Genomic DNA, 16985 nt, shown 5'->3' on the forward strand with positions numbered 1-16985 from the left:
CGGCCGATTGCGGCTCCCACTGGCCGCGATTCGCTGTTCCTGGCCAATGGGAGCTGTTGGAAGCAGAGTGGGCCGAAGGACATACTGGCCGCTGCTTCCAGCAGCTCCCATTGGCCTGGAGCAGCGAACCGGGGCCACTGGGAGCTGCGATTGGCCGAACCTGCGGACGTGGCAGGTAAACAAACCGGCCCGGCCTGCCAGGGGCTTTCCCTGCACAAGCGGTGGAACAAGTTGGGGAACCACTGCCTTGTAGGGTTAAGATAAAAAGCAACGACATAACAGAACAACACTTAATTTCTTTCAATTCATGCCCTTCAAAACTTGTGCATTTGTATTCACACATTGCTTAAAGTAGGTTTTCCAGAGGCACACAACTACAATGTTGTACCACCATACCTGACTGTCAACCTTGGGGAAGAGGATAGCAGAGGCAGGAAATCTCAATAAGTGGGATTTGTGATCATGACCTCAAAAACAATTAAAAGAACCAGCATCACAGAACACGACAAAAACCCTTTAGCAGACAAGCCGAGAGTGAAAAATTGATGTAATGCATGTAACATTTCACATGTCTACTTGATAACAAAATGTTGCCAAACAAAGAACATTTTGATGTTTTCTCACGCAAGTCATATTCTACCAAATGTCAAAAACCATAAACTAATAAGGAATCTAAAAACAGACCCCAAAGACAAAAGTGAGAAAATTTAAATCTTTAAAGTCAACATGTAGACAAGATGACTCCTTTATTCAGCTTCTTCAAGACTCACTTCTGTTATGCCAACAAGAAATTGGCCAACAAAGAAATTCCTTTCTTCTATTAACAAACAAAAAGTTCTTTACTCCACTATGCTGGCCATTAGCACTTTTTAAATAACCACAGTATCCAACAGATGTTAACCCTGTTTTTCAACCCTACTATCTTATTACTTCCTCATTATGTCATATCTGATATTAGCTTCTAAGGTATTTGGGGGCACAGATCATGTTGGGAAAGGGATACCTCCCATTTTTTTTTGGCACAATGATAAATTAACAATCTAGTAAAAACTGCAGAGACATTTTAAGTAGGCAGAATATAATTGCCCGTGTTGGAAATGGTTCAGATCTACTTTGCAAGATTTAACATTTACAGATTTCTGTCTGGTTCCTCATCCTCAATACACACACCGATTGAAGTTTTTGGTTTTTTTTAAAATTGCTAACCCAACCACAAAATGCACATTAATGTTTCTGGTGAGGGTTCAAGCCACTAAAATTTGCCATTGCTCCTGAATGGAGATTGTTAGTACTGCTAATCCTTCTTTGGATGAGTTTAGTACTAATTACATATTAATAGTAATAAATATTTAACATTTAACATCAAATCACTTCACTGTTAAATAATTAATTAATCCTCTCGACACTTTGTAAGATGGGTATTAATTTCTTTTTACAGATGAGGCATAGAGAAATTAAGTGAGTTGCCCAAAGCCACATAGATAGTCCTTATCAAAGCTGGGAATAGAGCAATGGCTCTCAACATTTCCAGACTACTGTACCCCTTTCAGGAGTCTGATTTGTCTTGCATACCCCAAGGTTTCACCTCACTTAAAAACTACTTGCTTACAAAATCAGACATATGAATACAAAAGTATCACAGCACACTATTACTGAAAAATTGCTTAATTGCTCATTTTTACCATATAATTATGAATCAATTGGAATATAAACATTATAATTACATTTCAGTGTACAGTATATAGAGCAGTATAAACACGTCATAGTCCAGGGGTCGGCAATCTTTCAGAAGTGATGTGCCGAGTCTTCATTTATGCACTCTAATTTAAGGTTTTGTGAGCCAGTAATTCATTTTAATGTTTTTAGAAGGTCTCTTTCAATAAGTCTATAATATATAACTAAACTATTGTTGTACGAAAAGTAAATAAGGTTTTTAAAATATTTAAGAAGCTTCATTTAAAATTAAATTAAAATGCAGATCTTATCAGTTTAGTGTGATCCTGGCCCTTGCTTTTCCTTGCTGAGCTTTCCAATGTCTTGCACGTATTTGGATATTTTAAGTGGCACACAGGCTTCTGAGTGATCAGTTGTTAACCAGCTCTGAGAGGGACAGAGGACAGATTTCATGTTTGAAAATAACTGTTCACACAGGTATGTGGATCCAAATGCTGAAAGCATTGCAAAAGCAATTTTCTTCAAACAGTTATATTTCACTGGCAGGGACGTCCAGCAGGTCAGAATAGAGGCCCCATGATCTATCTCGGTAGCTTCAAGTGCACTCCACAGATCTCCAAACTTTGATGCCTACAATTCTGAACTTTTTAACTGAATGAGCTGCATTTCAAAATCTTCAGCACCCATCCACTGAAATACAGACAAATCCAAGTCGCTTTCATTGAACTTTTCAGGTTTAATTAGAACAGAAAGCATTGGGCCAAATCACTGGAAATCTTGAAATCTGTCAGAAAATTCTGATTCCAGTACTTGCATGTACATTCTAATCTGAACGTCAAACGCAGTGCGCTGTTCCACGTGGCATGATGGTGATGTAAGCAGTAAATCAGGACTTAAAAATATCCCAGTTCAGTGGCGCTAGAACAATTTTTAAGGTGGGGGTGCTGAGCTGCGCCCCTCTTGCCCCTGTCTGCACCCCTCACTGCCCCAGGCTGGGGCCAATGGGCCACAGCTGGGGGTGGTTGCAGAGCCCCGGGCTGGTATCCGGGAACCCAGGCCGGCAGCAGAGCCCCCCGGACTGGGGGCTGGGACCTGGGGCCGGCAGTGGGCTGAGTGGGGCCGGCAGCCAGTACCTCAGGCCGACAGTGGAGCCCCTGGGACCGGTGGCCAGGAGCGGGAGCTGGCAGCGGGCTTAGCAGGGCTGGTGGATGGAACCCCAGCTGGCAGGGGGCCGGCAGATGGTATCCCAGGCCAGCAGCAGAAACCCTGGGACCCCAGGACCCGGGCAGTGAGAGTGCCACTGAAAATAAGCTCGCGTGCCATAGGTTGCCTACACCTGTCATAGTCTATGAAATTTTAGTTTGTACTGACTTTTCTAATGCTTTTTATGTAGCCTATTGTAAAACTAAGCAAATATGTAGGTGAGTTGATGAATCTCCTGGAAGACCTCTGCATAACCCTCAAGGTACGCGTACCCCTGGTTGAGAAACACTGGAATAGAGTATAGCGGCTCCAGACTGTATTTCTAGATCAGGCACAGAACTACCTTACATTATGTTCTACTGTTTTATTACAGCAAAGTTATATGCTCCCAAAACACTTACATGTATTAAACATGCTCTTTGAATACTATGCTTGATAAAATTCTAAATGTTTGGCTTTTAAGGCATAGATGTACTATGTATTAGTATCAGAGTAGCAGCCGTGTTAGTCTGTATTCGCAAAAAGAAAAGGAGTACTCGTGGCACCTTAGAGACTAACAAATTTATTTGAGCATAAGCTTTCGTGAGCTGTAGCTGTAGCTCACGAAAGCTTATGCTCAAATAAATTTGTTAGTCTCTAAGGTGCCACGAGTACTCCTTTTCTTTTTATGTATTAGTAGTGCAAGTTTTCTTTGATACTGGACAAACACACTGCAGCAAGATACTTCTCAACAGAAAGGACGGTTCTTGAATTCTTTTCAGAACTTACATCCAGTATTGAGAGTGTTTGGGTTTTTTTTACTTTGCATTATTATACAACAGTTCTCAGCTGGGATCTGATGGATATTCCCATCCTTCACATTCTCTTTTCTTTACTTTCTCAAAGCTGAGGCTATGAAAACACTGCCAGCAGCCTAGTACAGCTTTTCATGGAAAGTTGTCACTCTAACCTGGCGCCTAACTGCACTTTATTATTGTCTCCAGGGAATTTAACGCTGATTGGACTTCATTATGCCAACAGAGAAGGTAACAAAAACTTTCACTGTGAATGTAGAAAAAGAAAATATTAAGCATTACTGAAGTAGCTCTTCTTGTGTGAGTTCTTCTGTTCTTTGCTCCCCAGTTACCATGGCCAGCTCATCCTTCAGTTCCTGGATCACCTTCTTCAGCTGGATAATCATCTACAAATGGCAAGGCAATAAAACAAGCATCACCTTCTGATTAATGGGCAGACCATGATCTTTGCATTAGAAACCTGAGATCAATAGAACATTACATTGTGTGTGTTTTTTTTTCACTCTCATTTTACAATTTCCCTTTTTTCAAATAGGCCAAAATGACTAAATATATTCCACTTGTCTTTTCCATTTATAAAAATGGAAAAACCCTTCCAAATTCAGTAAATTGTATGTGTTAGAAGACATGGATGTACAGCATGATTTTAAAAGATTATATATAAGAAAAATAATTTGTCATTGGAGTGGAAGAGAATTTTATGACATTACTTTTGCTTGTTATTGTATCTTTGCCAAAAAGAGTAAAAGATTGGACAACCACACCCCAAAGCTGGATCATTCTTTTCTTCTTTAGCAAAATAAGTTTCTAAATGTAAACTAAATTTTTAATGTAGAAGTTTTTTAAAATATAAAAATCAATATTCTCCAATATAAAGGTACAGTGTGCTTATATAAAGGTACACTGTGCTTCATTCATATACAGCCAATAACCAGCAAGTATTATGAATCAACATAATGAGAAGTAATTAAACCACATTAATAAGCAGAAGTAATTGAGGAGGTGATCTGAATATCTATATTGTGTTTCCTAATTTTGTCACTATTGGAACCTGAATCTCATTGCTTTAAAACAGAAAGTTTGTATGAGGAGACTTCTGGCAATACAATATCCTCCTAGGAATAAATCCTGTGAGGTGCTGACCTCCTGCAACTCCCCTTGACTAAAATATGAACAGCAAGTACTTGGCACCTCTCCGGATTTGGCCCTTTTAATGAATTAACATCTTATGACGGGTTAGAGAAATATCAAAAGTACATTATTTTTCAAAACCCTTAATAAATATGAAGGCCTTGATTCCACATACAATAGCTTTAAAAGGGCAGCCCTTTCAAATGTTACATGGCATGGATTTCAGGCAAAATTAAACATATCTGATTGTATATGCTCCTACAATTAAGATTCTTTGGGTGTTCTAATCATGCATTAAAATCCTTTCAGATATATGGATTTCTTAACCATAAATTTAACTGTAACTTTGAATTTCCTGCATTTCTGATTTTTTTAAAAATAACTAAAATACTGTTGAAAGTTTTTTTTAATGTTTACATAACTGGGACCATAGGTACTTTGAAAGTTTTACTGCAATTCAACGAAGTATTTTATATGAGAATTAAATATGCTAGTAAATGTCTCATTACAAACTCTCTGATTACCACCATAAATGTACTGTATTCCCAGTGGCATGTCAGGATTTTTAATCTGATATTAGGACTGGTTACTCTACTGTTACTCTCTGATACTGATCCAGTACTTGGTACAGACTTTAAAGTGAAAATTTAGGCTGGAAGTATAAAAAGGCAGTGTGTGCAGCTGACTCTGCACCTTTAGTTAGCGATTTCAAATGTTACAATGATTAACATTTATCTGATCTATATTTGAAATGCAATCTACAGGGTAGGAGTAAAATGTTGATTTTTTAAAAACAGTGTTAAAAATAACCAAATAACCATAATTATAAAATACTATTTGTGACACTCTTTATCTCATAGGGAACACCCTGCACCCCCATGTTCATCCTTATAATATGATTGTGCAGTATCCAATGCAAAGTTTGTCATGTTGGGTGTCTTCGGAAGGCTCATGATGCACTGAGCGTTGTTGTTATAGTAATGTTATAGGTTGTAATTTCATGCATATAGTTATGAGGTTGAAAATGTGTCCCCATGGCTTAAAACAAGCCCAGGCAAAACTCTCCAGGAACAGAGAGGCAGTTCACACCTCATCAGTGCATGTATGGGACAAACCCAGCCCAGCCTCACAGGAACAAAGGACACTGGCCTAGGCAGCAACAAAGGATCTGTTGGACTCTCGAGTGAGTCACCCCCCTTCCCTTGGTCAGTCAGGGACTACGATGAGGTAATGCTCACCTGACCCTGAAGGGGGGAGGCAAAGCCAAGAGTGAAGAAAGAACATGATAAAAGGGAGAGATGTTTGCCATGCTCTTCCTGTCTCTTCCACCTCCCTCTACAGACATCACCACCAAGCGACTGAAGCGCTGAACAAAGGGGAGAGCCTGGCTGAAGGGCAACCAGTGAGCCTGTGGTGAGAAGCATCTGCATTTGTAAGGGCACTGAAAGTGTTAAGATCAGCTTAGAATGTGTTTTACTTTTATTTCATTTGACCAAATCTGACTCGTTGTGCTTTGACTTATAATCACTTAAAGTCTATCTTTTCTAGTTAATACATTTGTTTGTTTATTCTACCTGAAGCAGTGAGTTTGGTTTGAAGCATGTCAGAGACTCCCCTTGGGATAACAAGCCTGATGCATATCAATTCTTTGTTAAATTGATGAACTCAAATAAGCTTGCAGCGTCCAGCAGGCATAACTGGACATTGCAAAATGGAGGTTCCTAGGGTTGTGTCTGGGACCGGAGATATTGACTAGTGTCATTCAGTTGCACAGTCCAAGCAGAGGCTGGCCAAAAGTGCTCACTCACATAGCTGGTAGCAGCTTACACGCTAGAGGCTGTGCGTGAACAGCTCAGGAGTGGGGGTTCTCAGAGCAGAGCAGGGTAAGGCTTGCTCCCAGAATCAAAGATTGGAGTGATCTAGCAGATCACAGGTCCAGATAACACCAGGGGAATGTCACACTATTATTCTAAAAAAAGAAAAGGAGTACTTGAGGCACCCTTAGAGACGAACAAATTTATTTGAGCATAAGCTTTCGTGAGCTATAGCTCACTATTATTCTTTTTTTGATTAGTGCCAACGGTATACTAGATTCAATTGAAGCTCAGCGTTTGGTTTTTAGTTTGAACTAAATCCTACTTTTGTCTGGAAACAGAGGTAGTCAAAGCTAAACTGCTTTAAAGAAGAAGAGAAGAAAATGGGCATCAAAAGATTCCACATCTGTTGGTCAGTTTAGCTGAGATAAACAGTGAAAAACATACAGTAACTCTCCTTAGTGAGGGATAAAATACATATCAGGGTCAAACTTACCTTAGTAGCACTAAGGTGTTATGCACTCCCTTTGTATAACCTGCACTTACAGTAAAGATGATGAATCATGAAACTAGTATGGTGTTCAATTTTATGTGCCAAATCATAAGCCCAGCACACACAGCTGTGCACTGGGAAGATAACTGTGGTAGTGATGAAGGACAAGGAATCCCCTTAGGCCACAGTGTGGTCATGGAACCATGTAGCCTCTGTGGTTCCTGTGCTTTATCCCCTTACTCCATGGGAGGGAATGGCAAATCGATTCATAAAATCACAGATCCACTAACTCCATTTCTAACCCTCCCTAGTCCAACTATGCTTTGCTCCCCAAACACCACCTTGCAGACGGCAGCACACTGAACATGTGGAAGGAAAGCTCTGCAGTATGTAGTAAATGTTGGGGGCCCTGCATGTGTTTCACTGCAATTAAGACTTCTGGGGCCATGAAAAGGGTGTGGCAGGATTTAACCCTATATGGTAAAAAAAGTCTCATGCAATGTTAAACTTCTTTTATTATCCTTCAACTTGCCTCTCATTTTAAGTTTTTTTAATAGCTGGAGTTGTGGGAGAAAGAATTTACAGCAAAGTGTGAGAAGACCCAGCAAGGATCACTCCTATCCCCTCTGAACTTTCAAAACAAGTTAAAATAAACACAGACCCATTAACAGTGGTGGCTGAAATGTGTTAGATAACAGTAAATGTCAGTCACAGTTAGGATACTCATTAATCAAAAGAAAAAAACATGCCTGAGAAATCAACTGCCTCCTATGCCATATAAAACCCTTTCATTTTTTTAAAATTAACCAATTATGGGTCCACAGAAATACAAAATATACAATTAAAAATTAACTGTGTCAGACTTCAGAAATTATAATGATTATTTTAGAGTATTAAAAAGAATTGATTATGGAAGTTATGCTGAACAAAAAAGGGACCCAAAATAGTTTCAACTAGAATCATTCAAATTCTGTGTTCTTCAAAGATGAAAAGCAATGGCCCAGTTTTCAAAGATAGCCTCCATTTCTGCAGTTTTATGCCCACTAAGAATTATGGGTTCCAATACTAGTAGTTGGATATCAACAAAATAATACAATGAGATTTTATCTTGAACTTATATTCCTTCTTAGATCTTTGTTGTTCTCTATATACTGCAACACATCTATCACTCTTTCCTCAGTGCATCCAAGCTTTCTCCCTCTGGAGAAATTTATGTAACATTACCCAAATGTTGCACTGTGTCAGAAGAGAATATCGTTTGATGTTCAATATGCAGCCCACTTGCTGAGACAGCTATTATTATGTGCTGTAGTGTACTGAACTGATCATTCCTTAAAATGATGCTCTCTGAGTTTTCAAAGGAAACAAGTTATTGGTTATGTAACCAGTGCAGAAAATTACTTTTTATTTTACTTCCTAATATACCAACTTTCAGGAGTACAGACCTTCTCATCAAATGAAGTTAATATGCAGTGAATCTGGGTGTTGCATATAGCATCTTTTAATGGAAACAGTAGCCACAAGTCAAATAGACAAATGTGTATATTCTAATTCTGTTACATACATCAAAGGAAGCAGTTTTTTTGTGGCAAACTTTCCCTTTATGACTGTGGATTATTACCCATCTCCTCTTCTGGAACTTCCTTCTCAGCCCCCTGCTCTCTTCCTCAATCCTCCCTGCTTCCCTCAGGAGCTGAACAAGGTCTACTGCCTAACATTTTATCATAGAAATCCCATTTCTATTCCCGATTTAGTCTTCCTCCTCCTTCCTTAATGGCAACTGGAGCAACGGAACCTCTTTTCCTGGATAGAGAGAAGTACAGCAGACCTGCGTGAAGACTGCTCCAAGAAACAGTTCCAAGCCTTACATCATACTAAGCGCTGGATTAAGCATGCCACCTCAGTAGCATTTATTTCTTATTTCTACAGAGCTATGAAGCCGTAACTATTTTATCACTAAGACAGCTATTGCCACCCTTTTTCCCTTCCATTTCTGCTGAATGCTTCTAAGTTTTAAATAGCCCATCTAAATAAACATGGATCAATAATTATTGTTACAGAAAACACGAGATTAAAGGAAGCCAAATTTAAGTTTAGAAAGGATAGTTCATTTCTAAAACTCAGTAAAAGTTCTCATCTCTGCCCACCCTAAGTATAGTGAGTTCTACCTTGCATTGCTATCTCTGCCAGTGCAAGGACCAAGTGTTTGAAAGAAGCAAGACAAATGTAGATGGCACGCCCACTGTTCTTTCTCCTGAGACCCAGTGAATTGCTTCTATAACAGAAAAGTGGAGAACTAACTCTGAAATTCTTATTTCAGATAGCTGGAAAAAACTTTACTTATATTTAAACTTCTAATATGCTAATAAAAAACCCAATAATGGATTATAAAAAAATAATTAAAGCTTACAGCCAAGATTTAAAAATGTATGGTGAAAGGTAGATTCCTAAATCCTGACTTAGATGTCTAAGTGCCCTAATTTTCTGCGCACCTAGCAGAGCCCACTGAAGGTGCTGGATGCTCAGGACTTCTGATTTTTTGGATAATTATACTGTGCAAGGGGCTATAAGAACCCTCACTTCTCTATGCTAGGAGTTTTATATAGCACTAACTGTAGCATAGAAAAGTAAATTCTATTCTTGTAGTATTTATGTAACTGAACTTCTAAAGGATCAAAACTGTATACATGGCTTAAATGCAAAGTTTCAGCATTAACAGATACCATAAAGAGACACATTGTGTCTAAAAAAATTAAATCAAAATGATAAGATGGTAATGTTAATGCCACGGGAAAATATGTCTGCATTAAGATGTTTTTCTCAGCTAAAATGTCAGGATGCTTGTGGTACTAAATGTGGTGTACCATCTTCCTACTAGATTATGCCATTATTAATCAGGGCAGACAGATGATGATATATACATGAGGATTACATTTAGAATTCTCTGATCTCAAGCCATCAATATGAAACAATAAAGTATCCACTGACACAAATCCTATCAATGTTCTTGTGTCTACCAGATGTTATTTTTTCTTCCCTTTTTTCTTCTTCCTGACCATCTTTAATAAGAAAATTATTACTTATGGATGAAAACAAAATTAGAATAAAGAGAAATATAAAATAGACAAGCATTCACACATACTGACTTTGTGAACAGTAAAGAAGCAATAGCACATGGCAAGCAGTACATAGGCAACTGCAGCACACTTGGGAAAGGTAAGGTAGAGAAAAGCATGGGACTGAAAGTTAAATTACTTTAGCTACTGTGGCAAATTGCCGGCACGATTATGATGGGTCCCGCGCTTCCTCTTCTTGTGGGTAGGGGAGGGGGGGTTTTCAGGGCACAGTTTCCTGTCTCTGAACTAGGGTATCTACTGTCCCACTAGTAACCCAGAGAAGGATAGTGGCAAACCACTTGAACTAGGGCTTCCTTCCCCTGGGCTACTTCCCTCTCCTGCTCTTCAGCTTGTGGGGCTTCCTGCCTTCTCTCTCTCTGCACAAGCCAGGTGTCTCTTTACCTAGGGTCTTGGTCTTCTAGCCAGCCACGGCAGTTCTCCAAACTCTCCGCTACTTCAACTCCTTCAAACTGCTCTCTGTTCCAATTCCTTCCCCTGGCTGATTGAAGCAGGGGGCGTTTATCAGGTGACTGGCTTCAGGTGCTCTAATTGGCTTCATGTGCTTTTAATTAATCTATAGAAACCTTTCTTCCCTCTACAGGGAATAAGGCTTCTCCTCATCCTGGGACTTACATATCTCTACTATATCACTCTCCTGCTGCCTTCTGGCCATGCTGTATCACACTACACAGGAAGTGCAATATGCACACTGAAACACGTCACAAGAAGTACTATGTGCTATTGTGGAAAGGAATTTTGGCAATGAAATATGGAAAGTAAACCAATCAGGCTGGAGTATTTGCTGGACATCATAGACTTGGCTACTACATCAATGGCAGCCATTTGGAAAACTCCAGTAGAAGTAACACCTGTAAAGCCATTTCATGTTAATTTTAAACGTTATTGTTCTGGCAGCTGGACTCTCTTTGCATTTAACTTTTGTCTCAGTTTTTTTTAAATGAAATCTTATGCAGTCAGGAACCTGCTACTGTCTATATTACATATACAAGACTACTCTGTTAAAAAACATTACGTTTACAAAGTCAAAGACTCAAAAGTTAGTAAATGTCAGAAGTAAAGTTGCTTGTGCAAACTTAATCCAGCCCTGTGTGTGTGAACTGTGATACACTCTTGAATTACCTGATCACATACTGTTTTTTTTTTTCCCACAAGAGCCCTGTTGCATTCAGGGCACAGGATGGACAGTGCTCACTTGATGAGCAGCTATTCACTATTTTATTTTCTACTAACTGTTCAATTTGTGGCCTGTGCCTTACTTACTGCACGCTATTCAAATCCTCCTCTGAAGACAGAATTATTAATTTTTTAATCAGATTTTCTTTTGTGCTAATTATAGTATCTGAACTCCCAGTCCCAATTTTCCTCTTCCCACATCCAACAACCTCCTATCCTACTTTCGACTCCCCTTCCCCCTAAGGCTCCTTGTCCCAATCTACTCCCTCTATTACCTTGTCCCCTCTACATTCAAATCAGGCAGCTTCTTCCTTCACACTGCCTGGGCCCAGTAGAGGGTCACTGAGGACACAGGAAAAACAAACTCCTTCCTTCCTAGTTCAGGTTTCCAGATCTAGCAAGGCACCACAGATCCCAGAGCTGCAACTGAAGAGAAAGTCCTGCTGAGCCCTGGGCTGGAGTATGCTTAATGTGAGTGAAATTTTCAGGGCATTTAGCTGCTAAAATCTAAGTGGTCTCTACTGAGCATATGGAAACTGATTTTTTCAAAGGCTTACAACTTGGCCACATGCGGCTGTATTTTCACAGAGATGAGATATCCCTGACACAGTCTGCCCCTCTGCCAAATTTCAAGTCCCTGGCCCCAAAGCATGGGCGCACTAGAGGTGTACAAATAAAAGGTCACAAAACAAATCAACATTTTTCCATAGCCTTGGTCTTCTCAGAATCAGTTACACAATTTTGGCAGAAATTTTCAGATACATAAATAAATAAATACATAATTCAGCTTGTGGCAGACATCCTGCATGGAAAATTTCAGCGCTAAGATTTGGCAAAGTTATAAGCAACTGAACGCAGGGTCTTATAATCAGAAGTGTCAGGCAACCTTCATAATAGGCAGTGAAAACAGCCCCTACTCAAATCCTTGAAAAGATTCAAACAACCAAATGAGTTTGCCTTCCTCATATAAATGTCACATTGTAAAGAGACTCCCTGGAATGTAGATTTATTCTTTACTGTAACTGAGAAGCAGAAATATTATCAGCAGAAAAGAGGAGAATACCTTATAGGGAACCTACAAATAGCAGATTCAAAAATATAATTCATTAACAGATTTGTCACTGGCTGATACTACTAAATCTAAATCCTACTGAATGAAATCTTTCATTGTGTACTTACTACATTTGCTCTATGCTGAAAGTTTAGTTTGATTTCTAATATATTTATGGTCTATGTATAAAAAAATGTTAGAGTCAAGCTAAGTCATCTTCAGGAGTGAATTCTCTATTGTACAGTAGGATTATTAATGATAAGTTTACACAGTGAACAGTTCTCAGAGGTTTTAATTTCAAAAGCAAATAGTTAAAACCATGAGATGTTCATATATATGGTCCCCCTTTTGAGAATTAACCAGTCTTCATTCTGCACTAACAGAGAAGTGGCCCCACTCTAGAATAACAGTTTCAAACTTGCTTCATCTTAATGCTCTTAGCTCAAGCACTAAGTGCATATTCCTTAGTTTTACCAAACCTTACACTGCATATTTATCAGTGATCCGGCTCATATGGCATGGTAATGAGCCTTCCCTGGAAATAATGTACGGAACACTAGTCACTGCTGCTGTGGACTTCACCATGAGATAATTTACAGTGACATAAAACAGACATTTTAAGTCAACAGTCAACTATTTGGAAATAACAAATAAGGGGATTTGAGATCAGAATCAGTCCCTATCAACATTATTTAATCATCATTAATAATAATTAATCTCAAAGTCACCATTCACAATCCTTGTGAATTCATAAACTTCAATGGTGAGCTCATGTTACTCATAATATCTAATTTTTTTTAATATTAGGTAGGATTATTCAAAGTGCTCAGCACTGGCCTATCTACTCCTATTGAAGTCAATGGTAAAACCTCCATTGATTCCGTGGGAGCTCTGTTAGCCCCTACTGAGTATTACTGACCTATATGGTATATAAAGCAGGATGCCCCTTCATAGCTGGTAGTCAGTCACTTCTTCATAAGATAAGAAATCCCTATAATGAAATCCTTAGAATGTGATGATAGCAAACTTTTTCATAATATAGGCTACATCTTAACATAAACCTCTGCTGGACCATCTGCCCTCTCATTTGCTATTGCATGGTCCATTTCCCAATCCAGGGCTTCATCTTGCTCCCATTGAAGTCAATGGGGAAATTCCTATCAACTTCAATGGAGCAGGATGAAACCCTAAGTTCCCATCATCTACTATCTCTTGTGGCAATTGTAAGCAATTGCTTACATAAAAAAGTAATATTAGGAAAATGGTTAATGTATGCTTTACTGTCTCTTTCATGCAATACAGCAGGTGGAAGAATAGGAAAAGGGCACCATCAAGTGACCAGCCAGCACTCTATAAATCACTAACAAGAGCCCTGTAGGCTACTGGTGGTCTGTGGACCACAGTTTGGGGAACAACTGCCCTGGAGGATGCACAAGGATTGTTATGAAAAGTATGGTTCCTTTTAAATGACTGTAGGAGTTTCCCCATGCTATTATGAGCTTTTAAAAAGGTCAGGTTAATTGTAATTATCCTCAGATGGACAAATAAAAACAACAGCAGCAATTTTACAGCAAAAGCTGGGACTTGTATCTAAACATGACTTAATGGCATCATGAAATCTTCAACATACATATGGCTGTACCTTTTTACTAAAACTAAACAAAACAAAAAAACAATGCCACCACCCAAAAACCCTCTTACCAGTCTAGGGTCAATTTCTTCATTAAGAACTGCCTCATTCTTAATAAGTGCAACTCGCTGTGCAAATCTGCAGGTTGATATAGATTCCTGGAAAGAAAAAAATAACTCCTTTAGCATGCACTGATATAAATGGTTTTGCTAAATTCAACGCTGAGTGCTATTTTAAGGAGGAATTTTTTTTTTTAATTTTACATTTTACAGTACCAATCTCACACTCCTGGCACTTCAAATCTCTAAAAAAACCAAACAAAATTCAGTACAATTATTCTAACTATCAACTTATTAACCTGCCAGATAAACCTCTCAAATAAAGACACCCATATCCAACTCATCAACCCATTCTATCACCAATACTAACAAAAAAGAGGTAGGATTTGCAGCAAAAAGTTAACAAATCCAGACTTTGGTGAGCTAAGGAAAGTAAGTTGCAAAGTCAAAGTACCTTCAAAGAGAACGCCATATCAGTACCCCCTACCTCCACACTCCTCACTAGAAAACTTAACATTTATGGGCTAAATTCACAACTAACTTCAATATCAAGAGCTAAGGATCTAGCCCTCTAAATAAAAGGGAACATCAGTAGAACAAAAAGCAGTTACAGGATAAACAACTTCTAAATCATGCTGTGGCATTTTTCAAAAATAAATGTTGAGGCAAAGCCAAAGCATTTCCTTTCAAGACAGGAATCCTAAAAAATGTCCTAACACAATGATTTCATATGTAATTATTAAATTACATATTATAGACTGGGCTAGCAGCACCACCTATTATTAATGTTGTTCAACACTTCTTACTGCAGTTGATCCTCTTTTAAGTTGTATATAACATTGACAAACTTTATTCATTTGGGCTGAAATTTTATTGTTGTATGTCTGCCTCAGGCTAAATTTTTTTGGAAAATTTCAGCCCAAATGAATAAAATGTAATATCTGGTAGATATTGCAGCAAGAAAGTGAAAACTGTCAGTGTACCATTAATATCTGGCTCATTCTGGCTGATTCAGTGATTGGATCAAATATTTCTAAATAGGAGCCTAAATTCCAATACAAAATAGACTCACCAGGATACAAACTGGTGACTGGATGTACAAAATGGGTGACAGCAGCACACAACACAGATAATTGCATAGACAGAACTATGCATTTTGCATGTGCAGCTACAAGTTATGCCTGCACAATTACCTGTTCACAACTCTTAATAAGTGCATTAAAAATGTATCCTATCTTGTGCTTCAGCTAGTAAAAGATCATCTTATTTTCCTTTTACAGATCATTAGTTCTTTCCACTATACGTCTGAGAATAACTTGGTTTTTGTTCATTTTAAAATGTTCTGATTTTATGGAAGGTTAGGATTTAACTAGATTGTAGCTAGTCCAGGCACAACCTGCAGAACGCCTAGAACAGTGGTTCTCAATCCGTGGGCCACATGCAGCCCAATTAGCAAACAGCTGCAGCCCAGCTGTGTGCTAAAGACTGCCTGACCCACACAATGGGGTCCAGGGTCCAGGCCGCCTGGCCAGGCCCCATGCACCGGGATCAGGGCTGCTGCCCGGCCCTGCACAGCAGGGTCCTGGGGCTGCTGCACGGTGTGGGCCTGGGGCTGGGGCTGCCGCATGACGCGGTCTGGGGCTGCCACCTGGCCTTGCATGGCAGGGTGTGGGGTCTGGGGTCTCTGCCGCCTGCCCTACACCTCCACTTCTGGCCCTCACTCTGTAGAGGGGAGTCTCTGGATGGGGGAAGAGAGGGGCGCTGGGCATAGGGGTCTGTGGAAGGGTTGGGGGAGCGCTGTGGTTCTCAACCTGCAGCCCAAGTAACACACTGTTGGTCGCACATGCAGCCCACAATGATAAATAGGTTGAGAACCACTGACCTAGAACATGTCTAAATTAAAAAAAAAACAGATAGGAAAGACAGATAGATAAACCAGCTTGATCCACAGAAACGCCAACAAACCAAAACATGTGCATACATTCCTCCCAGCACCTCAATCAAACCCCACCCACAACCCTCCCCCAATACCCAAAGAGTGACATCCTGGCCTCACTGAAGTCTATGGGAGTACTGATATGGACTTCAGGGGGGCAGGACTGCACCAGCAGTCCTTATCAACATGCCCTTGGGAAAATTCCTTGCCAAACCTTACTCACAATTCACACATTTCTTCATCATCAGGAAGTTGGTTTTAAGTATTCACCTATTCATCACTAGGCATATCTGCTCTATCACTTTTCCCCCTCATCTGAGATTACTTAAAGAATAACACAATTAATAAAGGATACATTAGAGCCTGATTCTGAACCCAGCTAAGTTTAATACTGCTGCATATCTTGTAAGATCTGTAAAGGGTACTATAATATTATAGACAGGTTATATTCACCCACATAATTGATCAGAATTTGGCTTTGAAATGTGAAGTCAGTTACACATAGATCGCTTATGTAGTGGACATAAGTGATGATTTTAGTCTATCATACTGCAATTTCCATTGACAGGATTGCACCTTGGAGGCATTGGCAAGAAAGATTTTCAAAACTTTAGCGTGTCAGAAATTTAAGCATACACACATGAAAAGAAAACATTAACAAATTCAGAAAGCGATGACATACATCTATGTTTCTTTTGTCTAAAGAGAGTGTTGCAATCATGGTGGTCATGCAGTTTCCTCCCAGGCTGTCTCTGAGCACCGAAGTCATCATAGAGTTCCTGTAGGGAATGTGAGATCGATGTTTCTCTGCTAGGGCAATTATTACCTGAAATAAGAGCAGCAATACATGAGACTTTTAAATCTGCACATGCATGTACCATATGCACAAG

General features: G+C 39.3%; 1 protein-coding gene across 1 annotated transcript in view; it reads right to left on the reverse strand.

The window, feature by feature from the left end:
* The window catches only part of KIF6 (kinesin family member 6), a 279607-nt gene that overhangs the window by 164729 nt on the left and 97893 nt on the right, over positions 1 to 16985 (reverse strand). The window contains exons 8-10 of the mRNA XM_043543510.1: positions 16778 to 16921; positions 14172 to 14258; positions 3954 to 4057 (exon numbers count right to left, since the gene is read on the reverse strand). Of these exons, the coding sequence (XP_043399445.1) occupies positions 3954 to 4057; positions 14172 to 14258; positions 16778 to 16921 (335 nt within the window). The remainder of the gene's footprint in view (positions 1 to 3953; positions 4058 to 14171; positions 14259 to 16777; positions 16922 to 16985) is intronic.

This window comes from Chelonia mydas, chromosome 3, assembly GCF_015237465.2.
Source record: "Chelonia mydas isolate rCheMyd1 chromosome 3, rCheMyd1.pri.v2, whole genome shotgun sequence".
NCBI lineage: Eukaryota > Metazoa > Chordata > Testudines > Cheloniidae > Chelonia > Chelonia mydas.